Source organism: Apiospora marii (genome assembly GCF_038362585.1).
Source record: "Apiospora marii strain CBS 49790 chromosome Unknown utg000005l_segment0_segment0, whole genome shotgun sequence".
NCBI lineage: Eukaryota > Fungi > Ascomycota > Sordariomycetes > Amphisphaeriales > Apiosporaceae > Apiospora > Apiospora marii.
The window spans coordinates 717,630-735,196 of NW_027117377.1; the positions used below are offsets into that span (position 1 = coordinate 717,630).

Below are 17,567 nucleotides of genomic sequence, written 5' to 3' on the forward strand. Positions count from 1 at the left end.
AGGTCTCAGGACCCCTGGTCGCCTGCTTGTCGCATGGACCGATGTCGCGGGGTATTCTGGTCCATCCAGCCAGGCTTCAGCTGCAGCTGGCGCGCAGCAGCCCTCACGTCACGGGGGCAAAGGCACCGCGAATGTCGCCGAGACGCGAAGACGGTGGCGGCTTGGTCAACTTCAGCATATCGGCCCATGTTGCCTCGACGAAGCGAAAGCCTCTTCAGCACTGCTACAGCTCCGAGGAGCGTCTTATGAAGTTGATGGACGACACCCACAAGTTCATGGGCATTGTCGCTAGTACCAAAGGTCCAATGTACATTCGAGGGCTCGGAGGTAATGATCTGTACCATATTGTTGAACATGGCCTATTTTACCGTACAGCATCACTACACTCAGCCAAGCAATGGCTGCTTTCTTACTGGAGCCAGTTGGGCCAGCTTCGTGAACACGGTGGTGGTGCTTCCATCCGAAGAGCGAAAGCAAAACTGATCGCCGACGACGCCAGCAAAAGAAATCTTCGAATGGGCTCGATACGATGATCACGAGGAGTTCATTGAGAACAACATATGGTATGCAAAGTAAGTTAGCGAAGGCTATGATGGGCCTAATGCTGCCGGGTTGTTGGCTGATCAATGGTGTAATCTCAGAGCGCCGAGCGACGTCCCTAGGATGACAAGAGACGTTTTAGACCTAGCAATAGAGATCATTGCCGGAGGCGCAGCCGCCGAACGACTCGGAGACTGGCTTTCTGCAACTAGTCCTAGCCAGGGCAGTGAAGAACGGCCAGAGTTCCTTAATAGATTGCGTCTGAGGTGCCATCTCTTCACGGCATCGGTCGGCGCCATCAATCGGTGGAGTCCCCGGGCCGCTTACAGCCGTGATCGAGCCGCCTTCTTCCATCGATTCGTCACACATCTCCAAGACCATTTGGACATTGCCCCGTTACTGATAGTTGCCCTGCAAGACGCCTGTATGACTACGCCCCCTCCCAGCGACGCCAAGAAGCTCCAAAGACTACTCAGGCTGGCAGAGGAGAAAGCGTTCGACAACTGGGCCGAGCTTGAACTGCGAATGGCAGGCCTCGCGCTATACGTGCCACATCATACGTCTCCCGATCCATTCTTCAAGCTGATGACAGAGATCCACGGTGACCCCTGTCACCAGCTCCGCGTGGGGCTCCCGCACGAGAATCCCCAGATGAGGCTGGCTAGAATGCATAGGCTGGCAATGAGGTGCGCAGTTTGGCTGCGGAGACGCAAACGTCGTGGGGATGCTACAAAGGTGCTCGCAATGGCGAAAACAGTGTACAACGATCAATTTCTATCTTATCAACGTGCGGTGAACAATGCTGGCGAATCCAGTCTGTAGGGGTTCATATACTGCTGAGGAATGATCAGATCAAAGTCGGTGTGAAAGAGTTGGATGACATGTTCCTGAATGTGAGCCAATTGGCCTGATTCGTACGTGGACATTGAACTCGGGACGTACTTCAGGGGTTTTCGTACTCTAGCCTTTCCATTCACTTACCGCGATAATGACGTTACATATAAAAAGAAATCCAACATGTATTTGCTAGAGTTTCAATTGTTGCTTGTTAATCATAGAGTTACATGCCGCGCTTAGCAACTTCCTGCCATTTGCTGAATGTGTAGGTACCTACCCTGGTCGTCGGGTGGCGGCAGTTCCGTCTACTTGGGACGCCTCTTCCAATCGTTCTTGCCTTTCAGCAGGTCAAAACCCCCTCCAATACTCAACCTCTTCATCTGTGATCGATTCGTTATCTCATCCCTAGAGATACGGAACGTCAACCCCCCCAAACAATTTGATTATCTGTCTATCATTCGCCAGGATTCAAGGTGTATCGTGCGAAGATGGTCATGTCGCTGCGGTCTCACAGCCTAGTCCTTCGCGTTGCAGGCGGTGGTGACCGTGGTGTGCTGCAGGCGCGGCGTCAGCTTGGACCGCACCATCAACACTGCTACCTCTTCATGAAGGCAATGAAGGATTTCTTTACGCGGAGGAGCACAGCGAACTCAGAACCGCCGCCAAACCAACGATCCCCTCTTCCCAGGACACCAGTTTCCGCGTCTGGCTGGGTACGTGCTTCAGCACCAGGTTCCCGCGACCGCCATCGCGACCAACTTTCCGGGAGGCTGAAGGGCCATATGACGCCCTCGACCAGCAACGATGGTGCTCTTGTCGCGCATCGCTTCATAGACGCGCTCCACACGCTTTCTGAGCAACTGGATTCCGCCACGTCACCTGCCGGGGGGCTGCCTCGAGAGGCCACCGAGGACGTGCATGGCGCGGGCCGGCAATCGGCGGATAACAGCGCTCGACATCTGAAAAAGCTGGAAGCTTTGGAGTTGGGCGAGGATTGTTTTTATTCACTACAGAAAGCCCGGCGCTACCTGCTGCGATACTACCGCCTACTAAAGTTGGAAGGTGGGTATGGCAGCTCTCTCAATACGGCGAAAGAGATCCTTGCAGCCGATGATGCTGGCAGAAGGGTGTATCACTGGGTCAGATCCGGCCCATTCAGGGAACTCATTGAGAGCCCTTCTCAAACCACGTAAGTTGCTTTAGCCATAGTTCACATTTCCCAGTCCCTTTGGTTCATATACGCCAAGATATATTTGCTAAACACGTTTGTTGGATGCCAGTTACTCGAGGGACGTGTTGTCTCTTGCCATCCACATCATCGTCGGTGCGGGAGAATGGCGCAGGCTTCAAGCATGGTTGCACATTAGCGCAAGAGCATTCGGCGAACATGACCGTGAAGCAGCCAGTCGGCTCCAGCTGAGGCGCCATCTCCTCGAAGAAACGGTCGAAGCTCTCTACCGATGGGATGGTAAGAGAGATGTCTCAGGCGATGCCTTCCGCTTCCTGTCCATGTTTGTCAACCGTCCCCGAAGGCACATTGACATCGCCCCCCTGGTCATACGGACATTGCAGAATTCCCGCCTCAGAGACACCGAGAGGGCGGAAGCCTTGGATATGATGACTCTTGCCTTGAAGCACAGGCTCGTGAAACACAGAGGGGCACTCCAGCTCCAAGCAGTCATCATGGATCTGTATTACCGAGTGCCGCCGTCCCGTTGGGATCTCAAAACCCTGCTGACGGACATCCACTCCGACGATTGTCACCCGCTTCACCCCGACCGCCACCGAACAGCGGGTGATATATTCATCAGGATGCATAGATTAGCAAATGCGTACGCAGAGGCGCCCCGTCAACGTCATATTATCGACGCAAGATCCAGTAGCACAGATCCATGTGCAGATGCCGAGGAGGTGCTACAAAAAACGAATGATTTGTACGGGGATAAACCACCTGCCTTTCTATCCGTACAAATGCGCATTGAAGATAAAAGTCTGGAATAAAGCAGAAATATATGAGATGTTTGACGCACCGTTTCGTACCAGGTCAAAATGCTATAGTGCCGCATGTCTGGCCGGGAACGAAGATCGAAAGATGTCCATGGAGGAAAGTATTGCCATGAGGATGTGGGAAAACAAGACAGTGTACAGCGTTGGCTTTCTGGCCTATCAGTCCTTCGATACCGGGATGAACCGGTACTCAATAGCACGAAATTTCAAAATTGGCAATGGGATTGCAGATTCCGAGTGGTTCAAGATCGTATTGGTCGCGTAGGTAGCTCGCTGGTTTGAAGCCGTATATCGCGTCCAGTGGATCTACGGCACCTCCCTGTACGTACAGTATGCCCTGGCATCGGGCGGCGGCGGTACCGGCAATTTGGGACGCCTCTGAACCAGCCACTCATTGGTTCTTATGTACGAAGCCCTTATGCTCCTCTGTCGCACACTGGTTATTTACTTAACCCAACATACGAGCCTCGGAGCAGTTGGTGCATCGTCATTGCGGTTGGTCGCAATCAACCGAGCAGCGATTGATCCCCTCAGTGTGTTTAAAACCATGACCTAAGCGCAGACGCGTGCGATAAACGCATTCGCTTTTGACAACTTCCTCCTTTCCATCTGATTTTAAGAAGGAAGAGTGAGCGTACATGCGCACGCGCGACAGCAGGATGCCGATGGTAACGCGGCCTCACGGCGGCGTTCTGCTTCGGGCAGTACGGACCCGGTTCAAGTTGTCGCACCACCTCCACAATTCACCCGCGGTGTCCGCGTTTTCAACAACCACGCCGACGGCTAAAATACATCCATGGTCCGTGATTATGGAGTTGCAGCGGCGGGGGTGGCAGCAAGTCCCCAGCAGCCCTCTTTCAGCCGCTGCCGACGACGCTCCTGCTCCATTGTTTGACCTCCTCCGCCGGTCGCCACCGTCGGCAAAGCAGGCAGATCCCATTGGTCATGCCCCTAGAGCGTCTGACGGCGAAAGTGGCAGTGCTGAGTTCCACCGTTTTCTGGAGGTGCTGAGCAGGTACACTCGGCTCCTGGACTCTGTTATCCAACCGCCAGAACTGCCTGGGGGATTGACCAAAAAGTTTTACCACCCGAATGGGAAAGTACTACAGGGCGACATCGACCGCTGGTGGATATACTTTTTCGATAGAAGGGTCAATAAAGAGAGGCCTTGGCTGCAGATTGCCAAGCGCCGTTTGATAGACTACCACCGCTGTCTAGGCATCCACCAACCAAACAGCACCAATGACTCTATTGAAAAAGCAAAGGCAGTCCTCGCGGCCGATGATGCCGGCCTGCGAGTATTTTGCTGGCTCATGCAAAGCACGGTCCGACGCTTGTTCGAGGAGAAGCTTTACGAGGAGCGGTACGTAGACGCTATTGGCTTGAGCCAATGCCCCCCTTTAGACAACTTCTTTCTCCCTAAGCCATGTGCTAATATGTAAGTTCATCTCGGCGGCAGATCGGCAAGAGACCTGCTAAGCCTCGCGATAGAAACCATCGTGGTGGCTGACCAACGGCAAAAGCTCAACTTGTGGCTGGAGGACAATTCAAGGGTGAATACTATTACAGGCGGGGATGAATACCTCACGATGCTGCAGTTGAGGTGTTTTCTGTTCACAAGTATCATCCAAGCCACTCTTCGCTGGGATCCCGAAGCTGCCGCAACCGATACCCACGATTTCCTGGCTAGAGTCGGGGGTCAAAACCTCCGGAGGCACCTGGACATAGCCCCGCTGATCATACGCGCCTTGGAGGAGTGCAGCCGCCAGGCGGTGCATGGCGCTGCGCACTTAAAGGAGTTACTTCGCACGTCGAAGCGCGAGCTCCTGGATGCCGGAGAGGAACTCGAACTCCGGATGGCGGTACTGGCTCTCAGCCATCCGTTCCGACCCTCTCCGGTCGAATTCAAGCGTCTTCTCGCCGACATCGTTTCCAACGACGGCCACCCCCTTCGCGTTGAAGACGAAGACCCCCACGCAGTTCATAAAAGGAATATAATGCGCGTCCTTGCTGAGAGATGTTCGGCGCTGTTCAGGGAGATGGGGCATGGTAGAGAAGCGACAGAGGTGATGTTCATGGCAAGGGGGCTTTCATTTATTAAAGCGGTTGGCATTGGATCGTCTGTGCCAATATATTTACAAACTCTTTGACCGGGAGGTTGATATTGGACTGGGCATGGAAAGCGCAATGCTTAGTACTCGAAAAGGTTTACAAGAAGTACTATCAACGGGTGAGCTACCTATACACTGGTTGTAGGCAGTTGCTTATCATTACCGTGCGTGGGTCAGAACCTCTACGATACCGATCGAAGAGGGCTGTACATCACGAGACTATTTGATGAATTGACTGGTAAATGCCAAGGTAACTTGGACGACTCCCCCTTTATAAAAGTGAGATGCTTATCATTTGGTTTTCTCGCAGTCTAGTTGGTATTCGTGGCTTCTTGTTGTCCCTACCCATCTGGCAAATGGTAAGTCGGTCATGGTGGCGCCTTGAATAGTCGCAATGCCATCTGAAAGTCTTTTCTTCGGGCATGTTTCAGCCACTTATGTATCGTGCTGATTTATATTAAATTCTTTATACCACTGTAGTAACATTTCGTAGACCTGCTTGTTTTTGGAAGAGACTTGGCCAGTTTTACTTTCTTAAGGTGCCAGCCCGCTCTTTCACGGTATGCTCCTGCTTAATCGAAATCCCGACTCGATCCTCGGTCTGATGGGTTGTCCTGAGTTCGCCTTCGTCCTTGGATATGATACTTGTTTATAACCAGGCCTGGTGGCCCAGTGCCCTCTAAGGCTAAAAGGGGATGCATGATGTAAAAGTAAGCTTATAATATATAACAGACAGCCAACTTCCTATATAGTATATATCACAAGAACCCCAAGCAAAAGGGCCTCCACTACCCATTGTATTCCAATCATATCCTGATACCTCGTCTGTTTGGTGACAGCAATCTACAGTGGGGTGCTTCGACCCCTTCGAATCTATGTCCAATTCCAATTACACCTTCTTCTGCCCTGCGCCCCCTATACTCGAGACTGACGTCACGCTCGACTGTGACGACGACCCCGACTGCACCCGGGTAATAGCCGACGTCGAGCTTTCAAATAAGCTTCTTTCCGTACAGATCTGCTCTGCTAGATCTAGACATACTACAACCCAGTTAGTTAGCCTAGTCGTTCTCTACCAAACAACAGTAAACAAAGACAGTGGACAGGAGGGGGTTAAAGAAGGGATCGGGGTTTCTTTGTGCCAACCAGATGCGGCTCAGAAGGGATATACAGATTAGTAAGGGGGGGAAAGGGAAACACTTACGTCGTTGCAGGCTGCCCGCGCCCAAGATCTTCAGCACCGCCACATCCCGCCCCAGCGCCTTCCAGAACCAGTTGCGTATCTCGACCGAGATGAGCGAGTCGATGCCCAGCTCCGCCACGCTGTTCTGCGGGCTCGCGGCCCCCTTGGGCAAGCCCAGGAGCGCCTCCAGACGGTCCGCAAACGCCGCCACGATACACTCAGCCATCGTATCGACAGTGTCCAGGGTTTCGAGTTTTTGCAGCAGATTCTGTTGGGTCTGACCCCCCATCGAACTCTCCCCGTCCCTCCCATCGCTGCTGTCGTCGTCAATGGTGAAATGCGAGAACCGCGGATCGAGGTGCCAGTGCAAGGGGTTAGCGCTTCCCCACCTGAACCGCTTCAGCCCCGTCGTGATATCAAAAGGCGGCTGCTCCTTTCCCTTATCGCCACCCTTGGGCGGCCTACCGGCGACGATGGCCTCGAGGAACATATGGTGAATATCCCGCTCCGACACCGGCGGATACCCCTCCCGCTCGAGCCCCGCGTACAGCTCGCCCTTCTCGCGCTGCAGCAGCCCGAGCCCGTAGATGACGCCGATATTCAGCACCGACCCCGCCCGCCCCTGCCGCAGCCGCCGCCGCGCCGCGAGGCCGTTCATGTACATGTTGGCGGCCGCGTAGTTGGACTGGCCCGGGTGCCCGCCCACGGCGGCGAAGGAGCTCGTCATGATGAAGAAGTCGAGCGCGTCCTGGCCGAAGACGGCGTCCAGGTTGGCCGAACCGATGGTCTTGGGGGACAGGACCCGGTTCCAGGTCGCGGCCGACTCCATCTGCGCGAAGACGCGGTCGTCGAGGACCATGGCGCCGTTGACTACGCCCGCGATCGGGGGGTGGCCGGAGGCGACCAGCCGGCGCTTGAGGGCGCGGACGCTTTCGAGGTCTGTCACGTCGAGGCGCTCGATGGTGATGTGCGCAGGGGTCATCTCGTTCTTCCACTTGATGTCCGGGTTGGGGTTGCGGCTGGCGAGGACGATGTGCCGGGCGCCGTGCTGGATGAAGAGGCGACACAGGCTCTGGCCCAGGTCGCGTGTTAAGCCCGCCAGGAGGTATGTCGCGTCCGGTCGGAAGAGATTCTGCTCGACGATGGGGTTAATTGGCGGGGACATTACACGACGAGAGGCGTTGATCCGGTCGTTCAGCGGCTTCAGGGGCTGGATGCGGGGAATCAGGCGTTGGCCCTTCTCGATGTACACCTCGGGCTCCTTGGTGTCGAGCTCCGTCGGCATGCTAGAGTCAACGGAGCACAGTTGTCGTAAACAACCACTGATCACCCCAGCTGCGTTCTCGAGGCAGTCCAAGTCGACGACCTGGAGTCTGAGGCTCGGAACCTCGGCAATCATCGTGCGAGTGAAACCGAGAGTAGCAGCATGTTCCGGGTTGTCGAGCCGGGCCCCGCGGGTCACCCAGACCACCGTTGTGTCCGGCCTGAAGAAAGCCTGGAGCTGGCTCAGTCTTTCATCTGTCATGTTTGTCATGACCGACTCGTCAAGATCCGCCAACACAATAGCTGCCGTGAAGTTTGCCATCGTCTCCGAGTCCAGATCGTCGAACGAACGAGCAATTGTCAACCCGAGAGAAGACCTGGACAGGCGGCTCTTCAAGTCTTGGCTAATCTTGGCCGTTCCATCTACCCGACCGCCTATAATGAGCAAGCCGTCGATGATGGGCTCGAGCTGCGCTGAATCTGGACTCCCGGGTATTGTTGTAATTGCCCGGCTCACTTGACGAACATGGATGGATGCCCCATTTGGAAAGAACTGATCCGCATGCCCTGCCGATGTGATAAATCCGCCTTGGTCGAGCAAGTTGGCCCAATCGAGGGCTTCCGGATTAGCAGTAGGAGGACGTTCTGGCGCTGCCAAGCTACGTAAACTGTCGCGTATCCCCATTTCTGGGCTGTTGATTAGCACCAAGATCCCGCCGTCTGCTGTGACCGTTCGAATGGCGTCCAGGGTTATCTTTGGGTTATTGCTATCCAGCTGTGATGTTGACACGATCACCAAGTTGCTATGAGCCCCTGCGGATGACTGGTCCTTCAAAACCTCATGCAGGTTAAGTGGTGTGATACGAGTCCTCTTTGCGACCGAAGCAGGAATATCCGGCAAGCGAGAATAATCCTCCTGTTTCGGGTCGCACCGGATAGTGTGGGACAGGAAACCAGCCCCCAGCCCGGAGACGACAGGTTCAATAAGTCCCAGGGTCGGGTCAACGAGACTCAACACATTCAGCCTCGGGAAACGGTGCGTGATCTGCCGCACTATCCGTCCCACATGGCCGTTGAGCCAGTCCTGACGGCGCGTCTGCTCCACTATGAGCGGGACGGCACTCGGGAGCAGATCCGGCAGAGCCATGCCGAGTTCCTTGACGAAATCCAAAGATGTTCGATAGGGCGAGGAGTTTATGAACTGATCCACGCTCTCAAGATCATCGAACTCGGAGACCAGGTGCTTGGGTCCCTCTAACCCAAACGAAAAGTTGGGGGACACACCATGTCTGCACTTGTAGAAGAAGTCCCCGACCCGCTCACAACTCTCGACGAGCATCGGATCCACATCCTCCATCACGGCCGGTGCCTGGACGATCTCATCCATGGGGTCGACGTCGAAGACCGTGTGCAGATACAGCTCGTAGTCGTCTTCGGGGCGCGTATCCGCAATCGCCGTGACCGAAAGCCCCTCGACCTGGATCTCGCAACCCAGTGTCTCGTCCGAAGAAATATCGATGTCGACGGTGAACCCGGCCTTGGAAGTGCGACTGGTTGGTTTCGCTTCCTTCAGCGCGCTTTCTACTTTCAGTCTCGTGTCCTTGTCGGCGTCGGAGTGTATGCCGTTGCAGTAGGCCATGTTGAAGCTGAGGCGCTGGATGTGGGTCGGTAAGAAGGAGGTCCAGAGGGAACCGTCTCCTGGGGCGGAGTAGGTGAGAAAGGCGGACTGTAGGCAAGTGTCCAGAGTTGCTGGGCTAACATTCAAGGATGTGGTGTCGTCCTGGTGTAACCTTTTGACACGGGCAGTGGAGTAGTCGAGGCGACGTTCAATGGACTTGAGTGCTCTAAACGGGCCAGTGTAGACAAGGCCACTGCTGTCCATCATGTTGTAGAACGCCTTAGAGCTCGCCGGCAGTGTTTCCGAAGCGCTCCGCTGTCTCAGAGGCAAGAGATCAGCGCGAGGCTCGCCCAGATGGATACGAAGGAAGCCCGACATGTTCTTGGTCATGGTGCTGGTCCCGTCGGCCGGACACGAGACCAACATGATATCCGCCTCGATAGTAGCAGTAGCCCCATCCTTCCAGTCCTTGGGCTCTCCGCGCGGCGTCAGCGAGAACAGCACCTCCACGCCCGTCGAGTCGGGCTCCACCGCGATGCCGGCCATGATCCGCATATCCACGACCTCGATCGCCGACGCGGGCCGGCCGTTGAGAAAGGCCCGGGCCGCGTCCAGCGCCATGACGGCGTACGCCGAGGCCGGCACCAGCGGCTGGCCCTGGAAGCTGTGGTGCCGCAGCCAAGGCACTTGGTTGATCGTCAGCACATTCCGCCAACGCAGCGCAAACTCGCAGTCGTCGCGCGTCCGGACGCCCAGAAGCTCGTGGGGCGGGTTCTTCTTAAAGTGGTATTGCCTTGAGAGCCTGGACTCCCGCCAATGGACTTGCGAGTGGTCCCAGGGATAACTTGGGAAATCCTCCAATGGTTTGTCAGATGAAGATGGTGATCCAAAGTGCTGCGTCAAGTCTACTGCTCCAGGCCCGAAGTGGCACCAGAGGAGTCCCAAAAGATCCGAGAAGGCGGTTTGGTCGTCTTTCGTCCGGTCTAGGACCCCGGAGTACAGAAGTGCGCCCCCATTGAGAGATTTTGCCGTTTGGGTGGTAGGTCCCTTCAAGGCAGGATGAGGACCAACCTCAATAGCACAGTCAAAAGGCCCGTACTCAACAAAGGCAGTCTTGACAGCATCGTGAAACTGTACCGAAGAGACCATGTTATCCTCCCAATAACCAACGTCTGGGTCCACACTGCCACTTCCCGCGAGTCTGCCAACGCTAGAAATCCAGTTGACGCCGTTGCCACCAGATAGGGGTTGGATGCCGCATTTCTGTAACGCCTTGACGTACTCAGCAGCAGGCCGTATCATGTGCGGCGAATGGTAGGCGGTATCCACGACAAGCATCCTTGCAAACTTTTGCTGCTGCGTCAGCTTATCCCGTGCCAAGTGCACCATATCCAAGTCGCCAGAAAGGGTCACACTACTCGGCGCGTTGCTAGCCGCAACGCAGAGTCGGCCGCCGAACTCCGGAGACTGACAGAATTCAATGGCTTCGGGCTCGGATAGACCAACCGCCATCATGCCTCCCTTTTCCCCATCGAGGCCCCCGGCTAGATAGGCAAACATGCCGCGGTAGTACGAGATCACAATGGCGTCCCGGGCCGTCAGCCGTCCAGCGGCGTAGGCGGCAGCAATCTCACCAGAAGAATGTCCCACAACCGTGTGAAACTCGATGCCGTGAGTTCTGAGAAGATCGACCAAGGCTATCTGCAGGGCGGTGCAGAGGGGTTGCGATATGGCGGCCTCGTTGATGCGGGAACACTCCGGCTCGGACACGATCTGCTCCGCCAGCGTCCATGAGGGCGGGTCTGGGCAAGACCTAAGAGCTTCATCCAGGGAGCAGATCGTGCGGCGATAGGTCTGATTGGTTAGCAGCAAGGACCGCGACATGGTGGCCCATTGTGCACCTTGGCCGGTAAAGACGCCCAAGACTTTCGGTTTCAGACGAAGCGTTTGCGCTCGGATCCCGGGGGAAGGATTGAGAAGAGCGGATTCCATCAAGGCAATAGAGTCGGTCGTCGAGTCCACGGAGAACGCCATTCGATACGGGAGCGCTGTTCGTTTCGAGTAGAGATGCCAGCCCAGCTGTCGAGGTGTGATGTTGGGGTGTTGCTTAAGGTACTGTACTAAATCTTCCAGTACGTGATGAAGTGAGGTTTGCGAAGCGGCGGAGACCACCAGGGGAGCGCAGGTACCGCTACTTTCGTCGACGAGAGAGGGTAGTAAGCTACGAGTTCCCTTCCTGGGCCGCGTGTGATACATGCTCATGGCGTCGTGGATGCGGGGAACATAAGACTCGATGATGGCGTGCGCATTGGTTCCGCCGAAACCGAAAGAATTCACACTTGCTCTCCGAGGCACATCGCCCGGCGTAGTCGGCCAAGGCGTCACGGCCGTCGGGATCTCGAGATGTTGGTAGAAGGGTTGCACGACGGGGTTCAGTGACTGGAAGTGGAGATTAGGTGGAACTGCTCCGTGCTTCATGGCCTGAAGCACCTTTAGCACGCCGGCGAGGCCGGCGGCGCCCTCGGTGTGGCCGATGATGGTCTTGACGGAGCCGACCAGGAGTTTCTCGGAGGGGATGTTGTCTTTCGGTACCCCATTTCCAGGTGGCCCGAAGAATGCATTCTCAATTGCTGGAACAAGAAGGTGGTTAGCACAATTTCAGTTCATGTGATTTCCGTAGTGATATAGAAAAGAAGCAGGGGAAAAAATAGGCAGGACAATTGAAAGAAGAAGAAGAAGAAAAAAAAAAGAAAAAGAAAAAACAAAAAGAGGCTTGCTTACCTTGTGCCTCCCGAGGGTCGCCGACCTGCGTCCCCGTCCCATGCGCCTCAAAATACTGGCAGCGATCCTCCTCGCTCCTCGGGTCCAGTCCGGCCCTCTCGTACGTTTTCCGAATGAGCGACGCCTGCGCCTCGGAGTTCGGCATCGTGATGCCCTGCGTCCTTCCGTCCGAACCGACGCCGGTCCCCCGGATGACACCTTCGATCCGATCTCCGTCCGCCAATGCCTGCGACAGCGTCTTGACGAAAACCGCCGCCACGCCCTCGCCGCGCGCGTACCCGTCGGCGCCCACGTCCCACATCCGGCACCGCCCCGACGGGCTGAGCATGTGCAGGCTGGACTCGACGATGAACTGCTCCGGTGTGAGCATGAGGTTGACGCCCGTGACGCAGGCCATTTTGCTTTCCCGCGCCCGCAGGCTCAGGACGGCCTGGTGCAGCGCCACCAGCGACGAGCTGCAGGCCGTGTCGATGGTGACGGAGGGCCCGCGCAGGTTGAAGAAGTAGGAGACGCGGTTGGCGATGATGGAGCGCGCGTTGCCGGTGGCGTAGTACTGGCTCGTGGCCAGCTCGTCGCGCTGCGAGAGGGTGTCGTAGTCGGCCGTCATGACGCCCGCGAAGACGGCGACGTCCTCCCCGGAAAGCCGCGCCATCGGGTAGCCCGCCGCCTCCATGGCCTCGTAAACGACCTCGAGCACGAGGCGCTGCTGCGGGTCCACGGCCTCGGCCTCGCGGGGCGTCATGTTGAAGAAGCCGGCGTCGAAGGCGCGGACGTCCTGCGAGAGCCAGTAGGCCCGCACCGAGTTCGTGGTGCCATGGTGCTCGCCGTCCGGGTGGTAGAAGGCCTCGGCGTTGAACCGCTCGGCAGGGACTGGGCGGGAGAGATCGGCAGGGTCGGCGAGCAGGTCCCAGAGTTTCGAGGGGGAGGTGGCTTCTCCTGTGAACCGGCAGCTGGTGCCTATTATGGCGATGGGTTCCGGCTGACGTTCCGTGTACATGGTCGCTTCTTTTCCTTTTTTTTTTTCTATCTGCGGCAGGCGCGGAACCTGCTGGCTTTTACTATGTACACCAAAAAAAGCAAAAAGCGCAGTAACGGGTGTGCCAAAAAGAGAGAGCAACGGTGAGGTGAGAGTGTAAGTGAGGATGTGGTTGGTTGCCAGCCAATCGTCGACTGCAGGGGATTCAGTAAAAAGAAAAGACTCGAGACATATAGGTACTACCGACTGTCAGGGAACAATCGCAGTGTGGCAAGCTGGGATTGCCCTCCTTTGTACTTGAGATGAAATGAAAGACAGGACTTGGACAATGGCCTTTCGATTTGTTTGCCCCAAGCTCGAGGGCAACTTTGATTTGCTGCATCATCGCCGAAGCTGATAGCTGTTCGTTGCTTGTCTCAGATGCCCGCCTGGGTTGGTCCCTGCAGCCAACCGCAGGCTCCTGTCATTTGGCAGATGAAAACACCGAACGAGGTTTTGATATGCCATGATTACTTATTCAGACCGGCGTGATCTAACGGAATGCCAAGCTGTCATCATGAGAAAAAAGATTCCAAGATGGTTCTAGCAGGGGCAGATGGCGGTTGTTGGTAGTTCTATAGTTACGGCCGAGACGATGACATCTAACGGCTCGAGCTGAAAGAATGTGGAAAGGATATAACCACTGGCTCCCGGCGCCTCCCATCATCTCCGACCCCGAGACTAGCAAAAAACAACTAGTCCATCTGATTATCAATTGGAGTTCTAGTTTTTGGGTAGTTTTGTCGTGAGCGGCTGGTGTGTAGTTGGTGTGTTGATGACGACTCGGTGCCGACGAGCTCGACGATACACTGTCCTTTCACGTCATGGGACACGCGCCCCTTACTTGCACCAAAAACGCCTACGAAGTTCCAGAACGATTTCTATTCCACCAGCAACGATACCAAGGGAGAGCAAAGCTGAACTTCGCCGCGTCGAAAGGACAAGAAGGACACTTGGAGGGTCTGATCGGAGGGCGTCGCGATGCAACACCTCCTTGGCGCATGCCGGACCGGAAAGGGTGATACAGTCGGATTACTGATAGGCACGGGCATGGGACTTGCCGATCACCGATCGGTGAAGAACCACCGCGTTGGGGAGGTTATTTTCGTCATTGTATACAGGGCGAGCCGGATTCGTCTGCTTTTGCGCAGGCTTGACCCCTTATTTCGACCCTTGGTTCGCTACCGACGAGACAGCCAGGGATGCTACATGACGAAGCCCAACCACCTCGCCTGCGATATCCCTACTATCTAGGAGCCATATTGGAGCTCACACAGTCTAATATCACTTCGATCACGAGTCCTATCTTGGCTTCGGACACCAACACCAACATACAGCATCATTCTTTAAGGGATGTTCATTATTAATTCTGCACTCATTCCAGCCAGTGTGGCGCCCTATTCTAACCAACAACCTGTGACTCCGCGCGTCCCAATTCCTAGATACTAATCAAACATACATTGACGACCAAGGGAAGAACCAAAATAAAAAGAAAATAACCAACGGCAGTTTCATCCATCCGACTACGTCAGCCCCCCTTGGTAGGGCGGCTCCATGCAGACGACGGGCTGCCAATCAAACCGGCCCCGACTGCCGCCGGGTCCGTAGCCGCCGGCCCCATATTGCACGTACCCGGGGCCGTAGCCCATGGGGGCGGTGTTGGTGGGGTAATATGCATAGGGGCCCAAGTCGTCACGGATACCGGCGGGATCTCGCGTATCCAAGGATGTGATAGGCGGTGCTGCGGCCCCCATGGCGGGCTGCAGCGGCACATGGTCCAAGGCTCGTGCAGGGTCCATACCTCGGTCAAGATGGGGGAAGTCACTCGCCGGAGTCTGGATGGATCCGGGGTGCTGTAAAGGAGAGGAGGATAATCTGTCTGGATACCCGCCACCAACCAGATGGTCCATTCTCGGCGTGTCCTCCCCGTCGGGCCAGCAGGGCGCAAAGTAAGGGGGGTATGCGGCACTGCTGAGCTCAGCCGCGGTGACGGCGTGGCCAGACCAGCAAAGGGGTTCCATGTACTGCTGGTGCGGGTGCTCGTCCATGGTCTCCGTGACCAGCTGGTCAGGCATGACAGGGATGGCCGACGCTAAATATAGTATGTGAGTAACGTCGGACCAAGAGCGTCTCACACAGGCTCATCAAAGATGTGCTCACTCACCTGTCGTGTCTTGGTCATGGGAATAAGTAGACGAGGAGCCCGACTCGGAGCAGGAGTAGGAGGAAGTCGGGGGGATGCCCGCAGTAGCAGCAGCAGCTGTGGTCGTTGCAACAGCAGCAGGAGGGGGAGATCGAGGTAGTATGGCGAGTGTCTTAGGTCTTCTCCGGCCGCCGTCGTGCTCCCTCGGGTTGCGCCGAGTGTTGGTGCTGTTGCGCTGGTTCCTCAGCGGGGGGCTCGACGTGCACGGCCGCTTGAGCCTGTGGCACCGCTCGCACTCGTCGCCGCCGCTTATCTTCTTGCAGCTCAGCTTCTGCTGGTGGCATTTGTCGCAGGCCTTGCGGTTGCGCTCTTGGGGCTGCGGTGCCATCGTTTGTTGATGGTTTGGTAGTGGGGATAAAAGGGGGGACTAAAAGACCAAAAAGGGGAGACCAGATCAGAGAGATAATTCCCGACTACCCCTCGTTACTCTTCTTCGTTTGGCTTGTCTGGTTCGGTTGTCATAAAATGATCGATCGTACATGACTAGACTAGTTGCAATGCGATGAGTAAAGATCGAGCGTGACCTCTTCCCCGGGACTGTCTCTGCAATATAAGTGAGTGAGACACCCAATCTGGCTACGTGCAGGATCTCATGTACGGCGTATCAACATCGCAGAGTGCCATGGCGTTGGCGATAGTGTGGGTTAATTAGGCAGTATAGCGTGTCCAGGAGGAGTGGGCATAATCTCATTGGGGGGTCGGAGGAGGAAGGGGCGGAGGAGCCCAAGCTCAAGCAAAACAAAAGAAGGGGGGACGAACGGCTGAACCAGCAGCGTGGATCCTGTTGCCGGGGGCTGCTGTTTCCTTGAGCCACCTCGACCCGCAGGATCGATCGCATGTGCCATATTGGGTGTGGTAGCACGAGAAAATGGGCGCACCATGTCCGATAATGCAATCAACCGCGAAGTACAACCACCTCATACGCAGCCTGTCTGCACGACGGAGCCCAATCAGGCCCGCCATCTCGATGGAATTAATTGGTATCACTGTACCTTCCACCAATAGTAGAAATTTCGATCAAGATCAGCGCTCAGGCGAGCAGAGTGTCCAGATTGTGTACGATTGCATAGTACGTCAGGGTGTCAGGGGGTAAGTAGGATACGAAAGTTTCCGCCAAGAAAACCAAATGCTTAACGTAGGTATCCGCCTTCACGTGGGTGGAATGCGAACGTCCGGCACCATCTTCTGTTTCCACGACGCTATGTGTCGACCAGTCAGCCAGTTCCATCCGTCAAAGACGGCTACTCATTTCGAAATCGGGCGGGAAGGAGATAGGCGGTGCTGACAGATAGCTTTAAACCAGATATGCTTTGGCAGTAGTCTTGGTCTCACTTTCGTCCACTGGGCTAGTGTCGTACTAGACCCTCTCAGCTTCCCGAGGAACATGTCTAAGTTAATTGGATACCACCACATTGTCTCAGTGTGTGCTGGCGTGACATGAACAACGCAATCGAAGTCGCCAGGTTCTCGAAGCTCCCCGCTGCATCGTTTTAGAGTATCACGATCTGTGACCCCCATCCCAGATGCAACAGAACAGGCCACGGCATATTAATACACAGAGTGGCACCTCGTGCTCACTCCAGGAAGTCGGGAAGAAGTCCCCGTTACGAGGTGCACCGCGGGTGACCTGCTAAGCCTTTCCAATCAAGCGTGTCAAGATATGTCCGTCATTTGGTAGAAAGTACCCCTGGCCTGTATTGTTGTTGGACTAAGAAAGAGCTTTAGCACCAAATTAGGCAAGTGGAAGCATGGTACTCTTAGATCCGGGGTTACCGGTAAGTGATATGGTGTGCAGATCGATTGCTAGCACTTCCAGAATCACGGGAAGGTGTGGCGGTGTAAGTAGTGTGGATGGACGGCACAAGGACCCTAACCCCCAGGCTGGTGACATTATTTCGAGCGTCAACACTTGTGTGTCCCGAGGCGATTGCATGGCCACCAAGGTCTTCATGACCAAGAAGCTACTCGCTATAACCCAAAGGCGTCTAGTGGTCGGCGACATATAAGCC

The 17,567-nt window shown here is 55.6% G+C and overlaps 5 protein-coding genes across 5 annotated transcripts; 2 read left to right on the top strand and 3 right to left on the bottom strand.

The window, feature by feature from the left end:
• Positions 1-41: 41 nt before the first annotated feature.
• On the top strand, positions 42-1,362 carry PG985_008145 (uncharacterized protein; the record flags this gene model as incomplete). Its single annotated transcript, XM_066827913.1, has 3 exons — positions 42-327; positions 500-563; positions 753-1,362. The coding sequence occupies 3 exons, from the start codon at positions 42-44 to the stop codon at positions 1,360-1,362; spliced, it is 960 nt and encodes a 319-aa protein (XP_066682825.1).
• Positions 1,363-1,865: 503 nt separating this feature from the next.
• On the top strand, positions 1,866-2,570 carry PG985_008146 (uncharacterized protein; the record flags this gene model as incomplete). The annotated part of the gene is made up of 1 exon (XM_066827914.1): positions 1,866-2,570. The coding sequence occupies one exon, from the start codon at positions 1,866-1,868 to the stop codon at positions 2,568-2,570; it is 705 nt and encodes a 234-aa protein (XP_066682826.1).
• Positions 2,571-5,183: 2,613 nt separating this feature from the next.
• PG985_008147 (uncharacterized protein) lies at positions 5,184-5,432 on the bottom strand (the record flags this gene model as incomplete). The annotated part of the gene is made up of 1 exon (XM_066827915.1): positions 5,184-5,432. One exon carries the CDS (start codon positions 5,430-5,432, stop codon positions 5,184-5,186), a length of 249 nt encoding a protein of 82 aa, XP_066682827.1.
• A 1,124-nt stretch (positions 5,433-6,556) lies between these two features.
• Positions 6,557-13,337, bottom strand: PG985_008148 (PKS-NRPS hybrid synthetase psoA; the record flags this gene model as incomplete). Its single annotated transcript, XM_066827916.1, has 3 exons — positions 6,557-6,567; positions 6,700-12,189; positions 12,341-13,337. 3 exons carry the CDS (start codon positions 13,335-13,337, stop codon positions 6,557-6,559), a joined length of 6,498 nt encoding a protein of 2,165 aa, XP_066682828.1.
• Positions 13,338-14,878: 1,541 nt separating this feature from the next.
• On the bottom strand, positions 14,879-15,886 carry PG985_008149 (uncharacterized protein; the record flags this gene model as incomplete). The annotated part of the gene is made up of 2 exons (XM_066827917.1): positions 14,879-15,447; positions 15,520-15,886. The coding sequence occupies 2 exons, from the start codon at positions 15,884-15,886 to the stop codon at positions 14,879-14,881; spliced, it is 936 nt and encodes a 311-aa protein (XP_066682829.1).
• Positions 15,887-17,567: the final 1,681 nt, after the last annotated feature.